Raw genomic sequence first — 25598 nt, 5'->3', positions numbered from 1 at the left:
ATTTACTGGCCCTTTAAGTTGGAAATCTTCACTCTCTTCTATACCTATTATCCTTAGGTTTGGCCGTCTCATTTTGTCGTGGATTTCCTGGATGTTTTGGGTCAGGAGCTTTTAGCATTTTGCATTTTGTTTGACTGGTGTATCAATGCTTTCTATGGTATCTTCTGCATCTGAGATTCTCTCTTCTGTCTCTTGTATTCTGTTGTTGATGCTTGCATCCATGACTTCTGACTTCTTTCCTAGGTTTTCTATGTCCAGAGTTGTTTCCCTTTGTGATATTTTTATTGTTTCTACCTCTATTTTTAGATCCTGGATGATTTTGTTCAATTCCTTCACCTGTTTGGTTGTGCTTTCCTGTAATTCTTTAAGGGCTTCTACTTGTTTACCTGTGTTCTCCTGTATTTCTTTTTTTTTATTCGATATAATTTTTTATTTACATTTCAAATGATTTCCCCTTTTCTAGCCCCCCACTCCCCGAAAGTCCCATAAGCCCCTTTCTCTTCCCCTGTCCTCCCACCCACCCCTTCCCACTTCCCCGTTCTGGTTTTGCCAAATACTGCTTCACTGAGTCTTTCCAGAACAAGGGGCCACTCCTCCTTTCTTCTTGTACCTCATTTGATGTGTGCATTATGTTTTGGGTATTCCAGTTTTCTAGGTTAATATCCACTTATTAGTGATTGCATACCTTGATTCACCTTTTGAGTCTGGGTTACCTCACTTAGTATGATGTTCTCTAGCTCCATTCATTTGCCTAAGAATTTCATGAATTCATTGTTTCTAATGGCTGAATAGTACTCCATTGTGTACATATACCACATTTTTTGCATCCACTCTTCTGTTGAGGGATACCTGAGTTCTTTCCAGCATCTGGCAATTATAAATAGGGCTGCTATGAACATAGTAGAGCAGGTATCCTTATTACATGGTGGATACCAAATACCAAAATTAAATCAGGACCAACTAGACCATCTAAACAGTCCCATAATGCCTAAAGAAATAGAAGGAGTCATAGAAAGTCTTCCAACCAAAAAAAGCACAGGACCAGATGGTTTCAGTGCAGAATTCTATCAGACCTGCAAAGAAGAGTTAACACCAATACTCTTCAAACTGTTCCACAAAATAGAAACAGAAGGAACACTACCCAATTCCTTCTACGAAGCCACAATTACGCTGATACCAAAGCCACACAAAGATCCAACAAAGAAAGAGAACTTCAGACCAATTTCCCTTATGAACATCGATGCAAAAATACTCAATAAAATTCTTGCCAACCGAATCCAAGAACACATCAAAACGATCATCCACCATGATCAAGTAGGCTTTATCCCGGGAATGCAGGGTTGGTTCAATATACGGAAATCCATCAATACAATCCACTACATAAACAAACTCAAAGAACAAAACCACATGGTCATTTCATTGGATGCTGAAAAAGCATTTGACAAAATTCAGCATCCTTTCATGCTTAAAGTCTTGGAGAGAACAGGAATTCAAGGCCCATACCTAAACATAGTAAAAGCAATATACAGCAAACCGGTAGCCAGCATCAAACTAAATGGAGAGAAACTTGAAGCAATCCCACTGAAATCAGGGACCAGACAAGGCTGCCCCCTTTCTCCTTATCTTTTCAATATTGTACTTGAGGTACTAGCTCGGGCAATTCGACAACATAAGGAGGTCAAAGGGATACAAATTGGAAAGGAGGAAGTCAAACTATCATTATTTGCAGACGACATGATAGTCTACCTAAGTGACCCAAAAAACTCCACTAGAGAGCTCCTACAGCTGATAAACAACTTCAGCAAAGTGGCAGGTTATAAAATCAACTCAAGCAAATCAGTGGCCTTCCTATACTCAAAGGATAAGCAGGCTGAGAAAGAAATTAGGGAAATGACCCCCTTCACAATAGCCACAAACAGTATAAAGTATCTTGGGGTGACTCTTACCAAACATGTGAAAGATCTGTATGACAAGAACTTCAAGACTCTGAAGAAGGAAATGGAAAAAGTCCTCAAAAAATGGGAAAACCTCCCATGCTCATGGATCAGTAGAATCAATATAGTTAAAATGGCCATTTTGCCAAGAGCAATATACAGATTCAATGCAATACCCATCAAAATCCCAATTCTCCTGTATTTCTGTAAGGGAGTTATTTATGTCCTTCTCGAAGCCCTCTATCAGCAGCATGAGCTATGATTTTAAATCCAAATCTTGCTTTTCCAGTGTGTTGGGGGTATCCAGGACTTGCTGTTGTGGGAGAATTGGGTTCGGATGGTGCCATGTTGCCTTGATTTCTGTTAGTAATGTTCCTATATTTGCCTTTTGCCATCTGGTTATCGCTGGTGTTAGTTGGTTCTGCTGTCTCTGACTGGTGCTTGTCCCTCCTGTGTGCTTGCAAGCTTGTCTCAGCGTCCCTGGGTGACTGGCTTTCCCCTGGCACAGAGTGCTGTGGCACTGCCCAGCTCCTGTGTGCAGGTGGGGCCCTGGCAGACCTTGTCCCAACTGTCCTGACACTCCTGTGTTCCTTGTGTTCCTGGCTATACCTGTCCACTTAGTCATAGGAGCAAAGATGCTGACTCCTTCTAAATGTGGGACTCCCTGCAGAGCATTTCTCTGCTGGGAGGATAGGTACACAGACGGCTGTGGCACTGACCAGCTCCTGGGTGTAGGTAGGTCCCTGGCATACTGTGTCCAAACTGTTCTGACACTCTTCTGCGCAGGAAACTGTTCTGTTTCCTGCGTTCCTGGCTGTAACAGACTGCTCAGTAGTAGGAGTGAAGATGGCGGCTTCAATTCTAAATGCAGGACTCCTACTAGATGTGGGATTCCCTGCAGAGCAGATGTCCCCTGGCAGGATAGGTGCACAGACGGCTGTGGCATTGCCCAGCTACTGTGTGCAGGGTGGGCCCTGGTGGACCGTGTCCCAACTGTTCTGATACTCAGGTGGTTCCTGCGTTCCTGGTTGCACCCGTCTGCTCAGTCATAGGAGCAAAGATGGTGGCCGCCTACAATTCTTAATACAAGACACGACTTCCCTCTGTCCTGAGAAGTCAACCAAAATTCTCTTTTTCCTTAAAATGTGAGAAAAACCAGTGACCTAAATCATCATGGCCAAATTAATTAAAGTAAGCAATTAATTAAAACAAGATTTGTGTGAGCATGCGTGGGGGTGGGGCATGTGTGAGGTGCTTCCCCCTAAAGTGGGGTTCAGGAGGTCTGAATTGGATGTGAGGAAGACAAGGCTTTGATAGCTCAAGGGTAGAGGGTTCCAAATGGGGGATTTGTGGGCAAAATAGTTGGCGTTATAGGAGCAGACTGTAAGCATAACAAGTTAGTCACAATGGCCTCCTGAAACAAAGACATGGTTCCAAGGTGGTCCTAACAAGGTAGTCATAACAACAGGTAGTCATAAAAATCTTTTAAGACAAAGGTAGGGTTGCAAGATGGTTTGGAAATAAAGACATTATTGGCATCTCTGGAACAGACAGTATAGAACAATTTGCAGTTAAGATTATAGGTGGGACACAACTTAGTTCTTGAGAAATAGAGGTTTAATCATAAACAGGAATGAACCTAGTTTGTCTTTACTAAAAGATGTTTTGTAAGCCTAAGATGGAGCCTGGCTGGTTCTTCATATCCCTTTACCAGTATCTTATTATCAACTACAAAGAAAGAGAGGGAAGCCTAACAATACACAGAGAAAAAGATGCAGTCATTAAAAGGATGCCCTAATGGTGCATTTTTGACCAAGCTGCTCCCAGCTGGGTCTAGATACTTGACAGGTGGAAAGAATAAAACTGAAATGTGTTTTAATTTTTGAAAGAGCCTCCACTAACCGAGTTAATAGCAAAAGAGTGTCCAGTTCAGTTCCCTACTAAGTAGTACTGAAGGACCCCTTTCTTTGGTTTGCCTGAAGCCCTAACCTTAGCTTTCTTCTTCAGAAAGGATGTCTATATTCAACCCCCTCTTACACACAGAAGAAAGGAAACCATGTCTATCTACATTAACACTCTACACATGAGTACAGACAGTGTGAGTTGGTCTGAGGACAGATAGAGGAGCTGGGAAAAGAGAATTAGAGAAAGGAGTCCTATTCTTTCCTTGCCTTTCCGTCAGACTCCTGCTAGAAGGGGTTTTAATTTGCTCTCGGATAATTCATGCTCTCTGATGATTGACTTCCTCAGTAACTATTCTTAGGGAGGTACTAAAAACAATATAGCTGAGGGAAGAGATGGGACCTAAGAAAGACCAGAAAAAAACCCATATTCCTGGATCCTGTTCTAAGAAGACTGATGGGATTATTTATGAAATCCATGAGCTTTTATTTGAAGATGTGCTAGATCCATTGTCAGTTCTTGTTCTCTACCTTGGCCCTAAAATACGCACTTGGAGAGTTTGTCAAGTCATTGTAAGGCCCTTCTCCTGATATTCTTATCCTTCAGGTCTCTTTTATTTTGTTTTGGGTGCTGGGAATTGAACTCATGGCCTTTCACATGCTAAACACTGTGCTCTACCACTGAGCTATACCCCCAGCTACTGTCCAGTCTTTCTATGTCCCTCCAATATACCTTTCAACACCCCTTTCTGGATGATTTTAATATTGGTGTGTGTGTGTGTGTGTGTGTGTGTGTGTGTTCCTGATCCCTATGCTAAGAAATACTGTCCAGAGCTCCAGAATATAAACAATTTTTTTAGCCCACTGGTGGGTTTAAGGAAATATGTAAATCCAAATATACTCCATTTCCATGCAAAATACTGTGAGCCTACAAAAGGACCTCTGGTGGCTAGTTTGAATGAGTGCACCCATAATCGGGTGATTTTTCTTTGGCTTTTAGTTCAGGATAGATGTAGGTCAGTAATCAGATCAATGAAATTTGAACTAACAAACAAAGACTAACTAGTGGCTGGGGTTAAGTTTAATACCACCTTGGCTTGGACTGTGATTGGGAATGAAGGAACTCCCTCTTGGATATACCCAATCTGGAAATCAATAGAGTTTTGCTTAGCCTGATATTTCTGCTTTACTCTAGAATGAGTGTCACTGAAGCAAAAAAATGCTATTATATAGTTTTCATACTGCAAGGTTTGGGAGGTCAACTGAATGAAAATTGGTCTGTATGGTTTACCATTTAGGCATCTTATGTTGGCTTTCGTACAAAGCAACTTGGATGTTATCCTTTTAGGATTTCTACATCTAGATCTTTTAATTGGAAATAGTGAAGTCTTAGACAGAAGGACTAAAATGACACAGGGAACAGACACAGCTGAGTAAATTATATTGGGAAGGGTGTTTATAAGTTAATGGATGACATTCGCATAAAGAAGTTAAGAAAATCCAGGCAGTGGTGGCACACACACCTTTAGTCCCACACACACTTGGGAAACATGGGTAGGCAGGTCTCTGAGTTTGTGGCTAGCTTGGTCTATGGTGTAAGTTCCAGGGCAGCTAAGGCTATGCAGAGAGACTCTGTCTCAAAAAGAACAAAACAAAGAAAAGAAAAAAAAGTTAAGAAAATCTTGGGGCCACTGTTAGTGCTGTGTGGTTGACCCCACAAAATGGATTCTGTCTCTTCCTTTCACCTTGATTAAAGGTGAAACCAGAAAGGTGATCTAAGTTTATTATTAGCACTGCTGAGCCCCATCACACTGAAATCGAGACCACGTTTAGAGGCAAGGTGAGCTGCTGAGGCTATCCCTGCATCTGCACACAGTGGCCATAGGAAATGTGGGGCATGTGAACTCTACCTTTGGCCAAGGGGTCCCTGGTACTGTGCAACACTACTTATAAGGGTAAAGACAAAGGAAATATGGCACCATGTGCTTCTGATGTCGAGGAGTGAGATGATACATCACCTGCTATTCAATGTGACTTCTGTGCAGGTACTTAGGAGTGAGAGAGATCTGGTATGTCTCTTGGAGGCATAGAAAATGTTATGTCCACAATCACCCTTGGGATTATTTTAAAGTTCCTACCAAGGAATGGAACCATGTATCCCAGTTCGAAATAGTTTTGGGGAAATAGAGCCCACTATAATGAGAACAAGGTTACAGCTTCTGTCTGGGTTTCATTGGAGGTCTGAGAAGTCAGTTCCTAGAGTCTTCCCATCGTCCTTGCACCTATGAACAGTAAATAATGTTAGTGTGCTCTCTCTGAAAACACAGTGTGCAAAGAGGCCTTCTTCCAAGTAGATTATCTCCCTCCCTAACTCTCTGGCACAGCAGTCCCAGGGCCCCATTGAGTTTTACCCACCCAGGAATGCACCTCTCTTTCTAGCCAGATGTCTTCCTGTCACCGAGAAGGGACACGGTACAAGAGAAACACGATAATTCCAACTTGTAACTGGCACTATGTGCTTGCATTCTAATTGTGAGGGCAGTGTAGCACCCCTGTTGCTTTCTGAGAGAGGGAGCATCCCCAATCTCTTTCTATTTTTCATTTTCATTTACAAAGGAACCAAAGTGTGGCATTTAAACTGAAAGGGGAGAGAAAGCAGGCAGTCATCCATGACAGGCTTCCTTATGCCTTCCTTAGCAAGGAAGACGCATTTCCTGCTTTGAGAGCAGGGACAGCATCTGTATGGATTTGACTGACTTATTCTCTCCCACTCTCCAGAGCTTCTCTGAACTGTCCTCGGATCCTGAGCTATCACAGTCTTCTGAAAGCAGTGCTCAGCAGCCCTCGGGTTTCAGCACCCCAGCCACCTCACAGGGATGCTTGGATTCTTCAGCTGCTAAATACAAGATAGCTTTAAACCCCCGGAAGCAGAAGAAGAAGAAGTCAAGTTCCACATCCGTAAGTCTTTCAGGAGATCCTGCATTAAATTCTGTGAGAAAAGTTCCAGCCTATGCCCACCGCTGCTAGGAAACTATATGGGTATAGACGTGTCCCTTGTGGCATGACATTGTTATCTACAAAGTTCACTCTTCAGAACCATGCAGCTGGATTATAAATAGGTGCCCAAAATATCTCATAATGCTTTAAGTTTGCAGTTTTGGGTTGGGCCACGTTCATAGAGAAATTTGGCAACATGTGGCTATGTGCTTCCTTAGGGACATAGGTTGAATACATTTGATGAGCGATACATACCCTAAGTAGGGATAGTAATGTATATGGTACTGTCCTGGCCTTGATGTGTGCGGCAGGTGGGCATTCTTGTGTTGGTTGCATGAAATGTCCTGTCTATTCGAAACTTCCTTAAATAGAATGAGAAAATCAGAAACAGAGTTAACCCTACACCACCTGCTTATTGGTTTAGTACTTGTAAATCCCCCTGAATCCTCTCTGAAGAAGGTATGCAAGCCTAGTCTGGATAAAGATTCATTGGCTTATTGATAGTGTGAGACCTAGGAGTTATAAACTGCAGCATTGCCCAATTCATTCGGAGATCAGACACCAGACATTCCAATCATCCCTAATTCAGCTGCTAACTCTTCCAGAAACCTCCACACATTGCCACAGAGTTCTGCCACATGAGTTACTAGCAAGCAGTGCTACATTTAGGCAAAGCTTATGAGTTAGATTCTTAGCAGTGGGGTCTGGAGAGATGGCTCAGTGGTCGATAGCTCATACTGCTCTTATCGAGGACCTGGATTTGGTTCTTAGCACCCATGTCAGGGTGGTTCACAACCACCTGTGCCTCTGGTTCCAGTGATCCTCTTCGGGACTGCTTAAGTACCTGCAGTCACACATGCCCAGACACACACAGATAGTCCATATATGTATAATTAAAGAACATAAATCTTTGAACATTTCTTAAAAATCACACAACAGATATGTTAAATCAACTGCTTGTCATGAAGAGTGTTAACCCAAATTTGATCCCCAGCACCCATGTAAAAAGATGGGTACAAGAGGGAGCTCTGACTCCTATAAGTTGTCCTTTGATCTCTGCACACTCTCTGTGGCACATGCACACACATTTTCACGCACAATGCACCTAGATAAATGAATGCAATAAGTCCTTTTAAAAGAAAACAAAAAACTAATGACTTTGTAAGAGGTTTCCAATTATAGATTAGAAATCAAAGCTACAGCGTTTAAAAGGATCTTTTGGCTAAAAAGAAATTAGCCAGTCAAACGCCCAATTAGTTAATTGGATATTCTGGACTAAAATAGATGGACGACTAGCTAGCACAAACACTTTACAAGAAGAGCTTGAAAGTACAAATAATTCAGGTAGTCACCCACAGTTACTTCTACCATTCAGAAGCTGGGCTCATGAAGACTCAGCAACATGAGCTGAACAAGAAACACATGAATAGACATGCCAAAGTGGATGCAAGAAAGCCCACACACGAAGCCTCACCCTACACACAAAGGGCTATAGGCAACTAAGGAATGCTGAACTTGGGGGAAAGAGTCTTCCCCAGGGAAGAGCACAACTGGTGTTTTAATCCCAAATGGTCAGCCCCGAAAATATATGTATAAGTAACGCTATATTGATTGGGCAGATACACATACATAAATGCATGTAATGACAATGTAAAAAGTGTCACCAATTTGAAAGGGAGCAATGGGGACTATAAGGCAGGATTTGGAGGAGGTGAGGGAAGGGAGAAACATTGTGATGATATTACAATCTCCAAACTAAAAAGGAAAAAAAGGACATCTCAGTTTTGTTTTTAACACATGGATAAAATCTGAGTTGTGAGGGCAGCCCCAGGAGCAGGCTAATCCACAGGCCAAGGCCTACATACAAGTTGGGCCTCGGGACACCTCACCACAAGCCAGGGAGGGGAGGCAGGTGTTCCACTATGGGAGACTTTGGCCAAGCATTCAGGCATTCTGCTTGCTGCCTAGCTCATTTGTGAAAAGGTCTGAGGGCCAAGCCAATTGAAATAAAGTTCCTCTCTCTGTCTCTGTCTCTGTCTCTGTCTCTCTCTCTCTCCCTCTGTCTCTCTCTCTTCCCTTCTCTCTCCCTCTCTCTCCCCCCTCTCTCTCCCTCTCTCTCCCTCTCTCTCCCTCTCTCTCCCTCTCTCTCTCCCTCTCCGTTCCTCTCTGTCCCTTTCTCCCTCCCTCCCTCCCTCTCTCTCCCTCTCTCTCCCTTTCTCTGTCTCTCTCTCTCCCTCTCCGTCCCTCTCGGTCCCTTTCTCCCTCCCTCCCTCTCTCTCCCTCTCTCTCCCTCTCTCTCCCTCTCTCTGTCTCTCTCTGCCCTTCTCTCTCCCTCCCCCCTCTCTCCCTCTCTCTATCCCTCTCTGTCCATCTCTGTCCCTCTGTCCCTCCCTCCCTCCCTCCTTCTCTATCTCCCTCTCTCTCCCTCTCTCTGTCCCTCTCTGTCCCTCTCTGTCTCTGTCTCTGTCTCTGTCTCTGTCTCTCTCTCTCTCCTCTTTCTGCCTCTGTCTTTGTGTGTCTGAATGTCTGTCTCTGCCTCTCTCTCTCTCTCTTAAAAAACACAAACTTTGTTTCAGGTGAAAGTAAATCAGGAGGAGCAAGTCTATTCAGTGCCACCCAAAGAGAAGTCGACAATCAAGACAAAACAAGCCGAGCAGAACGAGCAGAAAATGGACAGTCCAGGTTAGCAAATGATCTTCTGCCTCACTGCATAGTGGAGTGTATTGGGTGTTATAAACAAACATGCCCCCATGGCTGCTACCCTGAATTCTCTTGGGGATTTCAGTGTTGGATGCACACAAGTGAGCTGGAGAGAGGGTTCGGTAGCTAAGAGGCTACTGGCCTTCAGAAGACTTCAGTTTGGTTCTCAGCATTCAAGCAAGGCATCTCACAACTGCCTGTAACTCCAGCCCCAGGAAGAACTGACACCTGTCGCTCCTGTGGGCACCTTCCTTCACATACACATACATATAATTGAAAAATTACTAAAACCCTATGCATGCAGCATGCCCCTGGACATCTCACTATACCCGAGGGAGGCAAGTGCTCCACCGTGAAAGACTTTATGCGACCCTCCTGTCATTCTTCTTGCTGTCTAGCTCACTTGTGACAAGGTCTGAGGACCTTTTATGGGGATACATACCCATACACATAGTTTAAAATTCACCAAAACAAAACTTTCAGTTAAAAAGAGGCCCACACAAGTCCAACCCTAGACTCTCCACCTAAACTGGCAAAACAACATTTGTACAGGTTTCGTGGAAAGGTTTGCACATGCTTTTATATCCTACCTAAATGAATTTCCAATCAGAGAATTGCTTCGTTTGTAGATGTGTTGCATGCTTTCAAATGCTTGCTGAGTTCTGCAGAGGGCAAGTAATGATTCAGTATCCTTCTTCAACAACATAACAAAATAGGAACAACTGAACTACTTGTCCTCCAGTTAATTTTTTAGGAGTTGTTTTTCTTCCAGTAGAGAGAAGAAGGTCTTGTGTTTACAGTGACTTCACATACCCATGGCTACCACAGCTTTGCATAGCTGCAGGCAGATTTCCTTGTGCACAGATGGATTTTAACTTCAGCTAGATGGCAAGATAATTTCATGCAGTGTTTGACAAAATTAAATTTTGGTTCCATCAATTAAGTTGAATGGTTGTCAGGGTTTTTTTCACAAATGATTTTGCATGTGGTTTCAAAGATAGGACTTCTTTAAGCATGTATCATTTTTCCCAGAAAAGAAAATAAACACTAAAAACAGTCTTTCAAAGAAGGACAAGAGGGAGGAAGGATGGAACACAGATTAAGAGAATAATGTCCTTTTTTTTTTTTTTTTTTTTTTTTTTTTTTTTTTTACAGTTGTCCCTTTCATACGTGGAGATGGGTGTCAATACTTATAGGGTACTTTGCTCATCCGCAGGAAGGGCCTAGTTGAGAAAGCATGTCCAGCTCTTCTCTGCTGTATATCACACATGGAACCACTAGGTGGTGCTACAGACAACGTCTGTGAAAAAGGAACTGGCTTAGATCAAACAGTTGCTTAGGAACTAAGACTTGAATGGAGCATTCACATAGATGCAATTGCTGGGGTGTTGGGAGTACTGCTTTGTATGTATTCAAAGAACTGCTTTACATGCTATGCAGGAATAGTTTAAGGCAAGAAGGCAGAAAATGGAAGAAAAAGGATCATAATCCTAAACTCTCAAATGATTCCTTTGACATTTTTTGGGGGGTGGGGGAGGAGCATGAATCCATAGAATATATAATTTCAAGAAGTTTAGATAAGTACTATATAGAAAATAAGACTACTAATTAGAAAGCAAAAAGTTCCCTTCTGGGCTGTAGAGATGGATCAGAGGTTAAGAGTACTTGGTGCTCTTCAGAGGACCCAGGCTTAATCTCCCCATTTGGAGACTCACGATTATCTGTAACTTTAGTTTCAGAGGATCTGAGGTCCTCTTCTGGCCTCTACAGGCACCAGGCATCACACATATATGAAGAGCAGACACACATGCAGGCAAAATAGCCATATACACAAAATAATAATATAAAAGGCATTTTAAAGAATTCCCTTTGCTCCTGCTCCAGTCAGGTTTCTCAAATGTAATCATTGTTACAAGACCATAGCACGCCTCTTTCTGAATCTCATTCTTAATAGTCAGCCAGATTGTTGATAAAGAGCTAATTGGCCAGTTGAGTACTGTCTGTTCATTGGATTGAAATTTCCCTTTGATTTAAATATTTCCCCATAGCTTAAAGCTAACAGTGAACAAAGGAATGTCCTTTGCACAGTTGCTTCTTCATACCAGGGAATTCAGTGACAAGCATAGCACTCTTTTAGGAGGTCTAAAGCACACACATTTCTCCATTCCTTTTTACATTTGGTGCAGGACGCTCAAGCCAGGAGCAGAGCTACAAAACCGAGACTCAGGATAAGACAGTAGATGAGACTCCAACTACTGATGCTGCCTCAAGCTACTCTATTTTAGGCCTCAATCCAAGAAGACGTAGAAGAAGGGCCAAAAATGAGTGGGGGATCATAGAAAGAGGCCTTCTAAAATCCACTCAAGGGTATAACCTGAGCACCAAAGTTGAGTCCTCAGCTACTGAAGAGATGCCTGGTGGGGAGCACTCTTTCTTGCACCTGTTCTTGGAGAAGAAAGGCGCAGGGCAGCCCACAACTACAGAAGCAGAAATTACTAGTCTTCAGGAAATGCCATCAGATAAAGGGGATGTGGAGAGGGAATTGGCCGACATAGATGTGGAAGCTCAAAGAGCACCAGCACCACAACCTACATCTACAGATGTGGCAGAGTCCTTGATTAGTGGTCCATCACCATGCCATGAACATGGTCCTTCTGAAGGCAAGAAGAGAAAGGACAAAACTGTGTTGCAGTGGATGAGAAAATCTACAAGCCAAGAAGAGGCCACTATCTCGAGGAGGGACGAGGCTCAAGTGCATATGCGTCCTTCTGAAGTCTGTGGAGAAGAGGAAGAAGTATCCAGTCCTTGTATGCCAAAGTTTCAACTCCAAATGGAGTTATCCTTGGAGAGCACAACTTACCCCAAAGAGAAGCATCCAAGAAGTGGTCTCCGGGCCCTTTCTACAAGTGTTTCAAGTGCTACTGCAGAAGATGATGCTTCTATACAGATGACACCTCTCCCTCTCAGAAGGTGGCCAAATACAAGGGAAATCTCCTCAGATTCAAAGAGTACCTCAGAGTATGAGAGTAGTTCTGAAATACAGCTGAGTCCTGCACGTTCTTTCAAGCCTACCTACAAGCCTAAAGATGCTGTTGCTGCTGCTGATAAAGAAGATGGAGATGATGATGAAGATGAAGACGATGAAGATGATGAAGATGATGATGTCTTCCTCAAATCAGAAAATGTAGATGTCAAAATGAGCAAGATGGATCCAAAACAGCCTCTCAGATATTCTTCCCAGTCATTAGGAAAATCCAAAGCTAGAGGAGCTTCTGCAGAACTAGAGAGCTCTTCAGAAGATGAGAGAAGTTGTGAGGAAATGACATCTGCGCACTCTTCCCAGTCCTTGGAAGAGTTTGAAGAATGCTCAGAATCAAGAATTTTCACCAGAGGTTCTGTCCCTGAAGAACAGCCAGCAACCAGGCACCATTCCCAGACCTTGCAGGAGTTAGAGGAAAAGGAAGTTTCCACAGAATCAAGTAGTTATGTTGAGAAGTACCACAGTTCCGAGGATCTGAGCAGCTCAGAGGAAGAGCAGCAAGAGTTGTCCCCAGTTTCAAAGAGTTCTCTAAAACAATGGAATGCTCCTGGCAAGTCAGTGCGCCCCATACACAGTTCTCCACCCATTGTAAGTTCAAGTACGCAACAACAACCTCCTATCTTGGTGAACATTTCTGTAGGACCAAACAAATCTGCAGAGCCACAGCCTTCCACAAACACTGTCAAGTCTTGGGTGAGCCCTCGGTCTGAGCATCAAGTATTTGCACAGCCAGAAGGTGTTTCTGCTGACTGGGACATTTTTATGCAGCCAGTGTCCCCTAGAAAGGCTTTGAAGGGGTGCCATGTTGAGCAAAATGTCCCCTCCAGTTCAGACATTGTAACCATGGAAGAGGGGGCTTCTACGGAGGCGGTACTTCTCAGACACCATTCTCAGCCACCAACCAGGCCAAGACTTGAGCAAGAAGTTTCTGTGGATTCGGAACTTACTGTTTTTGAAGAGAGTATTGCTGCACAGCCTTCCAGATATCCTCTGAAGCCTTCAGTGAGGCCAGGCATCAAGAAAGAAATATCATCGAGTGCAGAAAGTGCCGCATTTGAGGCGGGTGCTTCCTTGGAGTGCCCACCTCCCCAGCATCCTTCTCAGCCTCTATTGAAACCCTTTGTCCAGCAACAGGTATCTGCTTTGGAAAAAGGTATTTCTATGGATCCAAAGTTTCCGACACAGTACCAGCCATGGATGAAGCCTCAAGGAAAGCAATCATTTTCTTCCACTCCAGAAAGCACAGTGTTTGAAGGGAGCACTTCTACGGAGCATATGGCTCTGACTGTTTCCCAGCCTATGCTACAGCCTTATCAAGAAGTGCCGTTAGAATCCGAGACTGTTGCTGCTAAAATGATTTCCAAGGGCCAACTGCACCCCAAATATTCTGCTCATCCCTTACCAAGTCATCAAAGCCAACCAGTCCCGGAAAGCACCTCTGTAGAAGATGCCATTTTAATGGAGCTGCTGCCTCCTCAGTCTTCAGTGATACCCAAATTCCAGCCACTGATGACCCAAGATCCAGTGAACACTTCCACCCAATGGAGCGGCCCCATGGAGCCCGGATCTGCTAAACAGATCTTCCAAACACAAGCAAACCCTAAATTTAAGCAAGTTCCTGTAGGTTCAGATAGCCCTGAGGCCCAAGGGAGCTTGTCTATGCAGCCAGTTCCTCCCAGATGCCCCCCACAGCCATGGGTGACACCTACCTTTGAGCAAATATCTGTACCCCCAGGCAGTGTTCCTGCTGCATGGGCCGTTCCTATTTATCCACCAGCTACCAGAATGGGATCAGCTCAGCCCTTGATGGGATCAGTAGCCAAACAACCAGTCTCCAGAGGAGCCACGAACACATCTGTACCACAGGTCATCACTGTAGAGCCAAAACCTTCTAGGTACTCTGTGCAGCAATGGCAGAGCACAGCATTTGAACAAGTCTCTGTATCCCCAGACCGTGCTGCTTCATGGAGCATTCCTCTCGATCCACCAGCTCCCAGGAGAACTCAGCCATTGATGGGATCAGTTGTCAAGCAACCAACCTCCAAGGAGTTAGCAAGTCTTTCTTTGCCAAAGAGCAGCACTCTACCTTCCAGATTCCCCTTCCAGCGAAGAGTAGATCCAGAGCGCTATGCAGTAGAGGGAGTTGCTACATTGAGGAGGCCTAGAAGGCAGCACTCTCAGCCCCCAGTGACCCCAGATTTCAAGGAAGAAGTTTCCCCAGGTTCTCTGAGAGCTTCTGGAGAAAGGAGCATTCCTATGGAATCAATGCCTCCCAAATATGCTCATCAGCCAGCCTCGGGTCTAGAAGGTGTTGCCAGAGAGGGGGGTGTTTTGAGGGAGGCCTGGCTTTCGGGACATCCTTCCAAAACAATTACCAAACATAAAGTTGAGAAAACACCCTCAAGCTTTGAGGGTACCTCTATGGAGGGAGGCATTCCTTGGAGGCCACCGCCTCCCAAATGTCACACCCCATTCTCAATAAGATCTAAAGTTCAGGAAATGTCCTCGCGTCTAGAGAGTGCTTCTGCTCAAGAGAGGCCCAAGAAACCACAGAACACCAGGCCACCTTCCAAGTCCTTTGTGAAATTCATGGCACAGCAAGTATTTTCAGAGAATGCCGCTAGTGAAATGGACCTTTATTCAAAGCCCTTTACTCGGGGCCGAAGCCGTCCTTCCAGATCCCTACTGAAGCCTAAACTCGACGAGCATGGCTTCTTATATAACTGGGATGACGAGCCCAAGAAAGACACCACATTAAAGAATCTGCCCATGAAGCAGCCTTTTCAGTTATCCAGAAAGTCCGAAGAGCCTCAAAAAGTTTTGCCGTTTTCTGAGGGTGCCTCTGTGAAGTGGAGCACTTCTTCCGGGGATGTCTCTCAGCCCCTGGGGAAGCTTGACTACAAGCAGAAAGCCTCGGTTTGTTTTCCCGATGAGTGGAAGAGGTCTGAAGGACAGCTGCCTTCCACACAACCTTCTCAAGCCTTCGATGTAGCCGAGTTGCAGCCACGGGTTTTACCAGCGGACTCAGCAAATGTTCCTGCGGAGTGGAGAATTTCTGAGGGCCATCAGCCTCCTGGTCACCCTCCTCAGTCTTTCTTGATTACTGACTATCAGCAACAAGTTTATGTAAACTCTGCCAATGCTGCTGCTGAAGGAGCCATTCCTGAGAAGAAGACTGGCTACTGGCCCACGCTGAAAGGCCCAGCTTCGACAAAAAATGTGAAATATGGACAAAGCTACGGGGATTTCACTAAAAGCACCCCAACTTCTGTTACCAAACCTGCCACCTTGGCTTCTGCTCCCGCCCAGAAACCATTTGTTTCCATGAGCACTTATTTTAAGGACGAGGTTCCTCAGTGTTGTGATGTAAGTGGAAGTTCTCCACTTCTATCTACCAGCAAGGCTGATGTCGAAAATGTTTTCGGTGTGCGGTTGCGCAGAACCTCAAAGAAGATTGGAATGGAGAATCCAGATCCTTGCAAGCCATTTGTCCCAGTTTCAGTAGCAGGAGCAAGCAAAGAACAGGCAAACAAAGGAGCTCTCCAGGACTCAGGCGGAGCTCCAGAGAAGTCCAGCCCAGCATTTGAGGAAAAGCAAGGGAACAGGCCCAGATATGAAGGCACTTTGAAGAAGTCAGCAGTTTACAGACCTCCAGGTGAGAGTTTTGTCTCCCTAGGTAGAGAGAGGGTCGGCCTGTAAGGCAAAACCTTGGATGAATGGGCCATGAATTCTCTAGCCTCTAGGCTTCCCACTGAATTGTTGCTTTGGCAGGATTAATTGTGGATTTAGAGGTGGGATAGTGACCAACTCTGGATGAAGACATTCACAAGTAATTCTTTTTCCAGGGAGGCAGCAGTCTGGAGATCCAGTCCCTTTTCATTAATAGAGTCATGACACTGCTTTTTCCTTCTCCATGTGCCTCATGCATAGCATACTTTGGGCAGAATTCTATGGTTTTTTTGGTTTTGTTTTTAACTTTGCACATAGCATATCACTTTAATCTGCCAAACAGAACTCCAAAACTGAGTTTATTAAGAGGAATATGTTTTCACTCTTACCCTGAAATCATCTTAATTTAATTCAGATCAAGGGGATCTTGTAAATACTACTCTTTCTTAAAAACATTGTACCCTTAGACTCATCCTTGAAGTCTTGTCTCCACCTCTGATTGCACCTATTTCACTACGATATTTGCACAAGGGATGAAGAAGTAACAGACTCTGTAAGATTTTTCTTGGATTCGTAAGGGTTGCATCAATGGTCTGAGCCTCTGTTGTCTTGAGAATTTTCTCAGCCTGCCTGTCAAGCATTGTTTTTTCCCCCGATTTAGTGATGGGAAGAGGGATGGCTAAAGGAAATAAAGGGTCCAGTAAGGGACAGTATGCCCATTTTAATTCATATCTATTTAACTACTCAGTCCCTATCTTCCTAGTTTTTAGGAAGGGTACAAAAGAGAATGGTCCTTCTCTAATTGGTATCTACTTATTTTGCTTGGAACCAACACAAGGATCCCATTTAGAACACTATTGTGGGTAACCTCAACCAGACTGATGATCCTTTCTGCCCGGCTTTGGTTCTAATACTTCTTATTTCTTTCTCAGAAAAGACCTCTAGTTGGAAGGCAGATTCCTCTATGGAGCCAGCTTGGATCACCATGGTAAAACAGCGGCAAAGGGGCTTTGCATCCCACTTTCTTAAGAAACCCAGGACCAGATCTGAAATTAGGGCTGAGACCAAGGAACCTAGATATGAGGCAAAGTATAATCCGGAGTTGGAAATTGTACCAAAGGTTAGTGGAGCTACCATTTAAGCTTGCACTGGGAATTATGGCAGACATAATAATGGACAATTTAAGGGTCTTTGTTTTGTATTCACACAAATGTGTCTGCCTTGATACTCTTACAGGGCCAATGAAAGGTAAATGAGAGTCTATAAATCAAACCCTTCCATAAATATTCTAAAGCTTTGGTTGCAGAGTAGGTAAAGCCACAATGGTCCTATCAGTACAAATAACAACAATAATGCAACAACAACAGAGATAACCAGTAAGGTAAAAACTGAGCAACCATGCTTCAAGTGCACGCATATGATTTACATAAATGAGAATCAAGCTATAAGTACATTAGGCCCCTTTACTCACAAAGAATACATTATAGGGTCCTCTGTGAATACTTGGGCTTCTAAATACTAAAGATTTATCGCCCTGTAATTGATTGCCCTTTTCATTTTAACTCGTTACTTATACATTGTGGCTGTTAACTTTTAAAATCTGAGCTCAAAGCAAGTATTCCTCCCAATTTCAAAATTAGTTTTGTTCTTACCATGGATTTTAGCAACTCAGCATATGTTTTTACATTTTCTTAGTTAAGTTTAGGATTCTCGCTTATTCGTGTAATAGGGATATTTTATAGCTCCTTTTCCTTGTATCTGGATGGCCAGCATCATTACTCTTGCACTTTGGGGTATAATTATGTTAAATAAAGGTTACCTGAACACAGGCACTATGATGGTACCATCACAGGGCCTCAGACATTTAAGACAGCTAAGTAAGAGGCAAAAGATATCAGCACACAGTGTGCGGATATTAGACAAAGGGAAGATTCACAGCCAGGTGGGGGTGTAAAGTTTATCAGCTATTTATGAAAATTCTTATTGAATATTTTTAGACTGTAATTGACCATGCATCATTAAAACTGGGAAGAGAAGCCATAGGAAAAAGGTAGCTGTTTTTAATCCAGAGTTTCATTATGCACAATTTTCATACCAGTCCCTAAATATGTGTATTTAGGTGTTGAAGCTTGCACTTCTATGTACAGATTTGGTTTCACACCTACATGTAGATTTTACCTACATGTAGATTTTAAAATGGTACAGTATGAGCTAGACCTGAGGATCAGGGATGATGGAATGATGCGGGATGCCTTGTTTTCTTCTTAGAAAATCTGCAGAAAACGGGCCTCAAGAAAGCATATTGCATTTACATATCAAAAGTTCCACCTGAAACTCTATGCTTCTAAGTGCTGACTAAATTTATTGAGGAAGTCGTGTGGTGTGGTTACTCATTTTCTTTAAAAAGATTTTCCTTTGTAGTCATTAGCGTTCAAGTGGAAGGAGGATCATAAAAGGGTAAAGCCCACTATGTTCCCTTTTTTATTTATACAATATATTCTTTATTTACATTTCAAATGATTTCCCCTTTTCTGGCTCCCCACTCCACGAAAGTCCCATAAGCCCTCTTCCCTCCCCCTGTTCCCCCATCCACCCCTTCCCACTTCCCTGTCCTGGTATTCCCCTACACTGGTACACTGAGCCTTTCCAGGACCAGGGGCCACTCCTCCGTTCTTCTTGGGCATCATTTTATATGTGAATTGTTTCTACCCTCATGTGTGTAAACATTTTGGCTTAGAACAGTTGTGTAGAGATAACTTTAAAGGCCTAAAACCAAAAAAAAAAACCATTTCTAGTCATATACCAACAACTGTTGGAAGGTAGAAGTCTTAAAGTGCTCACCTCAACCAACTCATCAGCTTTACATGTGACCATAACATTTGGTAAGCTCACAGCTATAAAGTGGTGCAGTGCTAGAGAGAAGGTTGTTCTCCCATTCAAGTAAGAACCAAGTCTGGCCATGCTTGGCTTCTGAGATCAGTGGAGATAAGCACAGTCTGAGGCTGTGTGTCTATAGACAAAAGAGGAGGTAATCTTATTTCAATCTGTTTACACTGTGTAACTAGATAACATTTCTTCTAAGTCTGAAAGAAGAGTGGTAAACTTGAGTCAGTTTGGGGTTTGTTAATAATGTAAATTATGGGACAGGGGAGATTGCTCAGTGGTTATGAACACTTAGTGCTCTTGCAGAGGACATGGGTTCAGTTTTCAGAACCCATATAGCAGGTCATGACCATCTTTTATTTATCCCCCTTTCTTATTTATTTAATTCACTTTACATCCCACTCATTGCCCCCTCCTGGTCACTCCCTACCTCAATCCTTTCCCCATTTTCCCTCCCATTTTCTGAGCAGGTGGGCCCCCCCTGGGTATCCCCCACCCTGGCCCATCAAGTCTCTGTGAGGCTAGGCACATCCTCTCCCACTGAGGCCAGACAAGACAGCCCAGCTAGAAGAACATATCCCATGGACAAGTAACAGCTTTTGGGATAACCTCTGCTCCAATTGTTTGGGACACACATGAAAACTGAGCTTCACATCTGCTGCATATGTGAGGGGGGAGGGTTCAAGTCCGGCCTTTGTAGCTCATGATCATCCTTAACAGTTCAAGGGATGAAATACCCTCTTCTAGCCTCAGAGTCACTGCCTATGGCACACACACATATGTGCAGAAAAACATTTGTACACATAAAATAAAAAATTAATATATTCCAAATCATTAAATTTTATCCATGCATGCATGTATGGATGTATTCCAAGATCAAGGAGATGTATGTTAGCTTTGGTGTGGAGCTTTGTAATATCTTTTGTTATGGATCTATATAATTAATTTCTATACATATATATTTCTATCCAGGTATATACTTCTGCATCAATATTTATATCCTATATCTATATTTCTTTTCTTCTGATTACTGTTGAGCTCATAGTATTCAGGACTGGGCTTGCACCATGCAATCTTCTAAGAAATTGGCTGTCTTTATTGATAGGACTTATAAATCTTTTGTTTACATTTCGATATTTCAGGAATCTGAGCCAATAACTGATATCCTACCAAAGATGACTTTTCTTTCCACTATCCCCAGACACGAGATGCCACAGTCAGGGCAGCATACAAAAGCAGGTGAGAACACTCATTTTTGGCCTGTCGAAAATAGCCATGGAGGAATGTAGTGAAATGTTTTGCAACTTCAGGTTCATTCAATATATTTCTAAATCAGCTTCATGATTCTTTCTTGTCTCTTTCATGAAATGCAATAGATATTAATTTAGTTTAAGAAAATCCAATTGTTAGAATATCTAAGTCCAGTGTGTACTTTCTTTTTTCTTTTTTTTTTAGGGGGGGGGTGGAGGTTGGTTCTTTGAGACAGAGTTTTCTCTGTATAGCCCTGGCTGTCCTGGAACTCACTCTGTAGACCAGGCTGGCCTCAATCTCAGAAATCCGCCTGCCTCTGCCTCCCAAGTGCTGGGATCAAAGGCGTGCGCCACCACTGCCCGGCCAGTGTGTACTTTCCATAGCCCCTTTTCTAGTGGTTTACCTCGCCAAAGCAGCTTCCAAGGCAAGGCACAAAACATTCTTGTTGCTAGGGAGAAGAGGAAAGGACCAAGTCACATTCTAGCTGAGAGCAGAGCAGTATGTCTTCACTTGTTCTATTCTCAATGAAACTGTTGACAAAACTCCACTGCAAAGGTCCAGTCCTATTGATTTATTTTTAACTATTGAAAAAGCTTGTTGACAGCTGCAAATAAATGTGACAGGAAATGACACATGGTGATCTCATCAGTGAGAGTTATGTGCCAGAGGGATTTCCTCAGCAGAAGCTGAAGGAGTGGGGATGGCTTTACTTCAGCTATTTTTGTTTTCACCGTTAATCCCTTTCATGAAAAAAAAACAAACAAACAAAAAAAAAGACTAGGGACCCAGGAACCCATTATTTGGCTGTGGAAATGGCAGTCATCACCTTGCTCCATGTCTTATGAGATTATTCCTGAAATGTGGTTCTCAACTCTCCTGAACAGTAGAACCACCAGGAAGCTCATAAATAAAAGATGACCCTGACGTCATCCTACTTATTCCGTTACTTCAAGAAATTGAATGAGCACTGCTCTTGTGTGTGTGTGTGTGTGTGTGTGTATGTGTGTGTGAGTGTTTTTCTTTGTTCTTTGGTTGTTGTGGTTGTCATTTGATATTTGCCCAATCTAGAGTGTTAAACTCCCAGGCCTCCTGCCATGGCCTCCAAAATGCTGGGATTACAAGCCTGTGCCATTATACTCAGATACATTAGTATTTTTAAAATAATTCCTTGGTGGTTTCAATGTGTAATTAGAGTTAAAAACCACTGGTTTGGTCGAAACCATTGAGTTAGGCTCATCATCCATAGAGCAGGATGAGGGCGGCAGTGGCCTGGGGAACCAGTAGTCTGATGGGCTACAGTAGTTGGCATATGCTTGTTCCATAGGCTTTTATTAGATAGATGTACTGAGTCATCAGTCATTTAATTTCACAATGGCAGGGACTGCTTAAAACAGATCTTAAATTAAAAAGGGCATAGGTATAATATGTTTCTCTTTGGATGTGAGTTCAAACATATGAGATATTCAAATAATAAATGTCAAAATATTGGTTGTTATGGATGGGCCGTGGTGGCAATATACTTTTAATCCCTGCACGTGAGAGGCAAAGGCAGGAGGATCATTGAGTTCAAGACCAGCCTGGTCTACAGAGTGAGTTCCAGGAAAGCCAACGCTAAGCATAGAAACCCTGTCTCAAATGACAATGACAATATATATATATATATATATATATATATATATATATATATATATATATATATATATATATTGGCTGCTATACTGCAAGAAGTACCTCGCATCCCTTCCCATGGTTATGACCCTATGGCCATATCCATGTTGATGTTGTTCCTGGACACACCTACTGTGGCATTTGCCCAAGCAACAACTTTTAGACTAGTGACTTCTAAGAGAAAGTAGTAAGTACCTGGTGATCAGAGAAAAACTAAAAGAATGGTCCACTTCATTTCAGCTTTAAACATATTCCAGTGTCTCTGTTTTTTTTCTGACTGTGTGTTGTTTCCTATGATTCTAGTTGCATTTGACAGTCAGAAGATGCTTCACCCATATACCAGGGAAAGAGAAGCCAAACGATCTTCAAGTCTTCCATCGAAATTTCTACAGCCTGAGGAGCCTGAGTGGTTCTCAATGGCCAAGAAGAAAGCCCAAGCATGGAGCCAAATGGCGGATATGATGCAATAAATAGCTCCTGGATTGGAGCATCAGCGTTTTCAGTAATAATTGCCTGTAACTATGGTATTTCCATATAATATTTTTTGCTAGGGCTAGTTTTTATTAGGGAAAATAACTTTAGAAATAAAAATTAACATTTTTCATTATTTGAATGAGATTAATGCTATTAATGTCTAACCCTCAGTAACTCACTACCAACATCTCCAAACCCAGCATGTTTTCCAGAAAAGCTATGCTACAGAATTGTAAAATCATTAACTTTAGACATTGTGCCTTTAAAGAAAGAAAACAACCGCATTTTGCTTCAGCAACTTAAAGATTACCATTTCTTCTAATTAAAAAAAAATTAGTGGAAAGATCCGGGTGATTTAGCCCAGGGAATGGATGTACTTTCGACCAGGTAGGTGGCAAGTTCACTAGTTAGACTGTGTCTGCTGCCTCTGGAGAGCGAGTGACTTTCCTCTCTTGCTCCAAGTTTAGAGCAGAGAACTCTGTGTGATTCAGAGTCTTAGCTAATTTTTCTATTGCTGATAAATTCTCTGATAAAATCAACCCAATGGAGAAAGAGCTTATTTTGGCAGAATTCTGATGTACAGTTCATCACTGCAGGGAATCCCTGGCAGCCAGGAACTCAAGGAGGTTAGTCACATTGCTTTTCCAGGCAAGAAATGGAAAGTAAAGAATTCTAGTCCTCAACTCACTTTCACCCTTTAATATACATAGTTCAGAATCCCAAGCTAGGGGATAGTGTCACCTATGGTGGGTGGATGTTCCCCACCTTAATTCACTTTTCATTTTTAAATTCTCCACATTTATTCTATCTCTCAGCCTAGCATACATTATAAAAAGCCACCTTCAGATGCCTTAACAATAAACCTAGGATAATTTTCCTAGATCCTAAGGACATCTACTTCTACCACTTGGTGTTTGCTTTGCTTAAACATAAATGCAGCCTTGATCATCTGTGATGAATGCTTCTACATTCAAAATCAAATCTAGAGAGGCAATGAGATTCTATAGCTAGCTTAAATAACTGGTGCTGGGTTTTTGCTGATGATGGTATAATGAAACACTGTACAACAACATGCTGGATTTTTTTCATTTAATCTATAAAGCACCTTTTTATTTTGATCCTCTAGATTTGCCCTTTTGATAGTGTTAAGGTTTTGATTGACTGGATTTCATTCCATTTATATTACCATAGTGAATAGTTTGTTTAAATCAATGCCCTTAACACACTTAATTCTGGTATATCAGCTCTAACCCTTCCCTTCCCCATTTTTGCCTATACCCCATTATTTGATCCTCACTATGAGAACTCCCCATTAATAATATTTCTCACATTACTAAGAAAATTCAGTTTTTAATCATAAGGTTAAGTTTTTTAATACCTAGAAATATATTCTGATAAGTTTTCTTTTTCATTTTAGCTTTCTTTGTTTTTGATTAATGAAAAGCAAATAAATTCAATAAAGGTTGTTCTGTAGTCCATTTCATTCTGGGAAATGAGGGAGGGAGGGAAATAGAATATTGACAACTCAGACTGAAGATTGTCACGGGAGCAACATTTTAAGAGGTTGCTTTATATCATTATTCTGCACACTGATGTATCTGACAAAAGCTGATGGCTTTCAAGTATGCCATTGTTTGGTGGGAAAAGGCACATAGCACATGGGGGCTATAATCCAGCCAGCTTGATGACTGAGTCTAAGTCTTCTGGTTAGATGGAGCCATTGGGATCATCCAACAATGCATGGCACACATAGAAGGAAGCAAAAGTGCTCTAACAACCATTTCCTTACTCTGGCTAGCGAGCCGATAAGCTGATTTTCAGAACTGGAGATCAGTTGGAAATATCTACATTTAAATCAACCAATAAAGCATGCTTCATGGGCCTGGTGGTGGTAGCTCATGCCTTTAGTCCCAGTACATGGGGAGGCAGAGAGAGAGGGATCTCTGAATATAAGGTCATCCTGGTCTATAGAGAAAGTTCCAGGATGGCAAGGGCTACACAGAGAAATCCTGCCTTGAAAAAAAAAGAACAACAAAACCAGCCAAGCAACCCCTTCCTATCCCAACATGTTTTGTGTAACAGTTTATCCTTTTACTCATGTAATATTAATAATGTTCTGAGAGACTAGAATGGATTTTAGAACATTCAAACTACTAAAGACCTAAACAATGATGTGACCATTTTCCCCCACTCCTGTTCCCACTCTAGTCCCTGGCCTATCTCCTAGACAAAGCCCTAGGTCTCATTCTAGGCATACAAGCACACTTAGCTCTGGGAGCCTATACCCTGGTAGGACAGTCAGATTTACCAAGTGGACCATCTCAAGAGCAGTGTGTGGCCTCTAGAAGCAGACTGGAAAATAGAGATATTAACCACATGGGGAAGAATCTAGCAGAATGGGAGACCTTGCTTTTATAAGTTCTTGGCCCTCTAGAGAGAAATAAAACTAGAAGATGGCCAAGATGTGACTTCAGAAATATAGAGGTCAAGAAATATGTCCTTCATAATTAAATCTAAAGAGCAATGCTATTTTAACAAGTCATACAACACAAATAATAACAAAGTATAACCAGCTTAGCGCACCAAACCACACTACGTGAATACCCATCTATTGACCCACTCTGTCCTTCCAATTTAAGCAACAATGACAAGAGGCTTTGTGCTTCTGCATCATTATGTGGTTCAAGCCATAAGAAATATTATTTGATGGTAAGTTTTAAACATCAGCATTCATGTTAATCAAGCATACAGCAGAAGGTTCGTCTACTCTACTGTAATGGGTGTGGAGAGGATCTATTCAGTGCAAAAGTCAGTGCCCAGGGCTTTAGGAGAGTAAGACAATAAAACCATTTAATAGTTTTCTAATGTGCGATGGGATAAAGACAGTGATTAAGACTCTCCACAAAAAACTGGATGGATTCACTGCCAAATCATAGTGAACTTCTGAAGAACTACCCACAAATCATAATGGAAAAAATACCCATAAACATGCTCTATAAAGCCAGTATTATGCCGATATGAGAACTAAGAGTCCAACCCAAAGAGAAAACTGTAGACCACATTCTCTGATAGACATAGGTG

The 25598-nt window shown here is 42.5% G+C and overlaps 1 protein-coding gene across 1 annotated transcript in view; it reads left to right on the top strand.

Annotated features, from left to right (window-relative positions):
- Kiaa1210 (KIAA1210 ortholog) overlaps nt 1-22513 on the top strand; it is a 58470-nt gene extending 35957 nt beyond the window's left edge. The window contains exons 5-13 of the mRNA XM_052171752.1: nt 6614-6793; nt 9409-9514; nt 11719-13343; nt 13467-14096; nt 14289-14387; nt 14439-16233; nt 17174-17325; nt 20267-20363; nt 22347-22513. Coding sequence (XP_052027712.1) covers nt 6614-6793; nt 9409-9514; nt 11719-13343; nt 13467-14096; nt 14289-14387; nt 14439-16233; nt 17174-17325; nt 20267-20363; nt 22347-22513 — 4851 coding nt within the window. The remainder of the gene's footprint in view (nt 1-6613; nt 6794-9408; nt 9515-11718; nt 13344-13466; nt 14097-14288; nt 14388-14438; nt 16234-17173; nt 17326-20266; nt 20364-22346) is intronic.
- The last annotated feature ends 3085 nt before the right edge of the window (nt 22514-25598 follow it).

Source organism: Apodemus sylvaticus, chromosome X, assembly GCF_947179515.1.
Source record: "Apodemus sylvaticus chromosome X, mApoSyl1.1, whole genome shotgun sequence".
In the NCBI taxonomy this organism is placed as follows: domain Eukaryota; kingdom Metazoa; phylum Chordata; class Mammalia; order Rodentia; family Muridae; genus Apodemus; species Apodemus sylvaticus.
The sequence above is the reverse complement of the archived record's forward strand: the minus strand, read 5'-3'. Positions and strand labels throughout refer to the sequence as shown.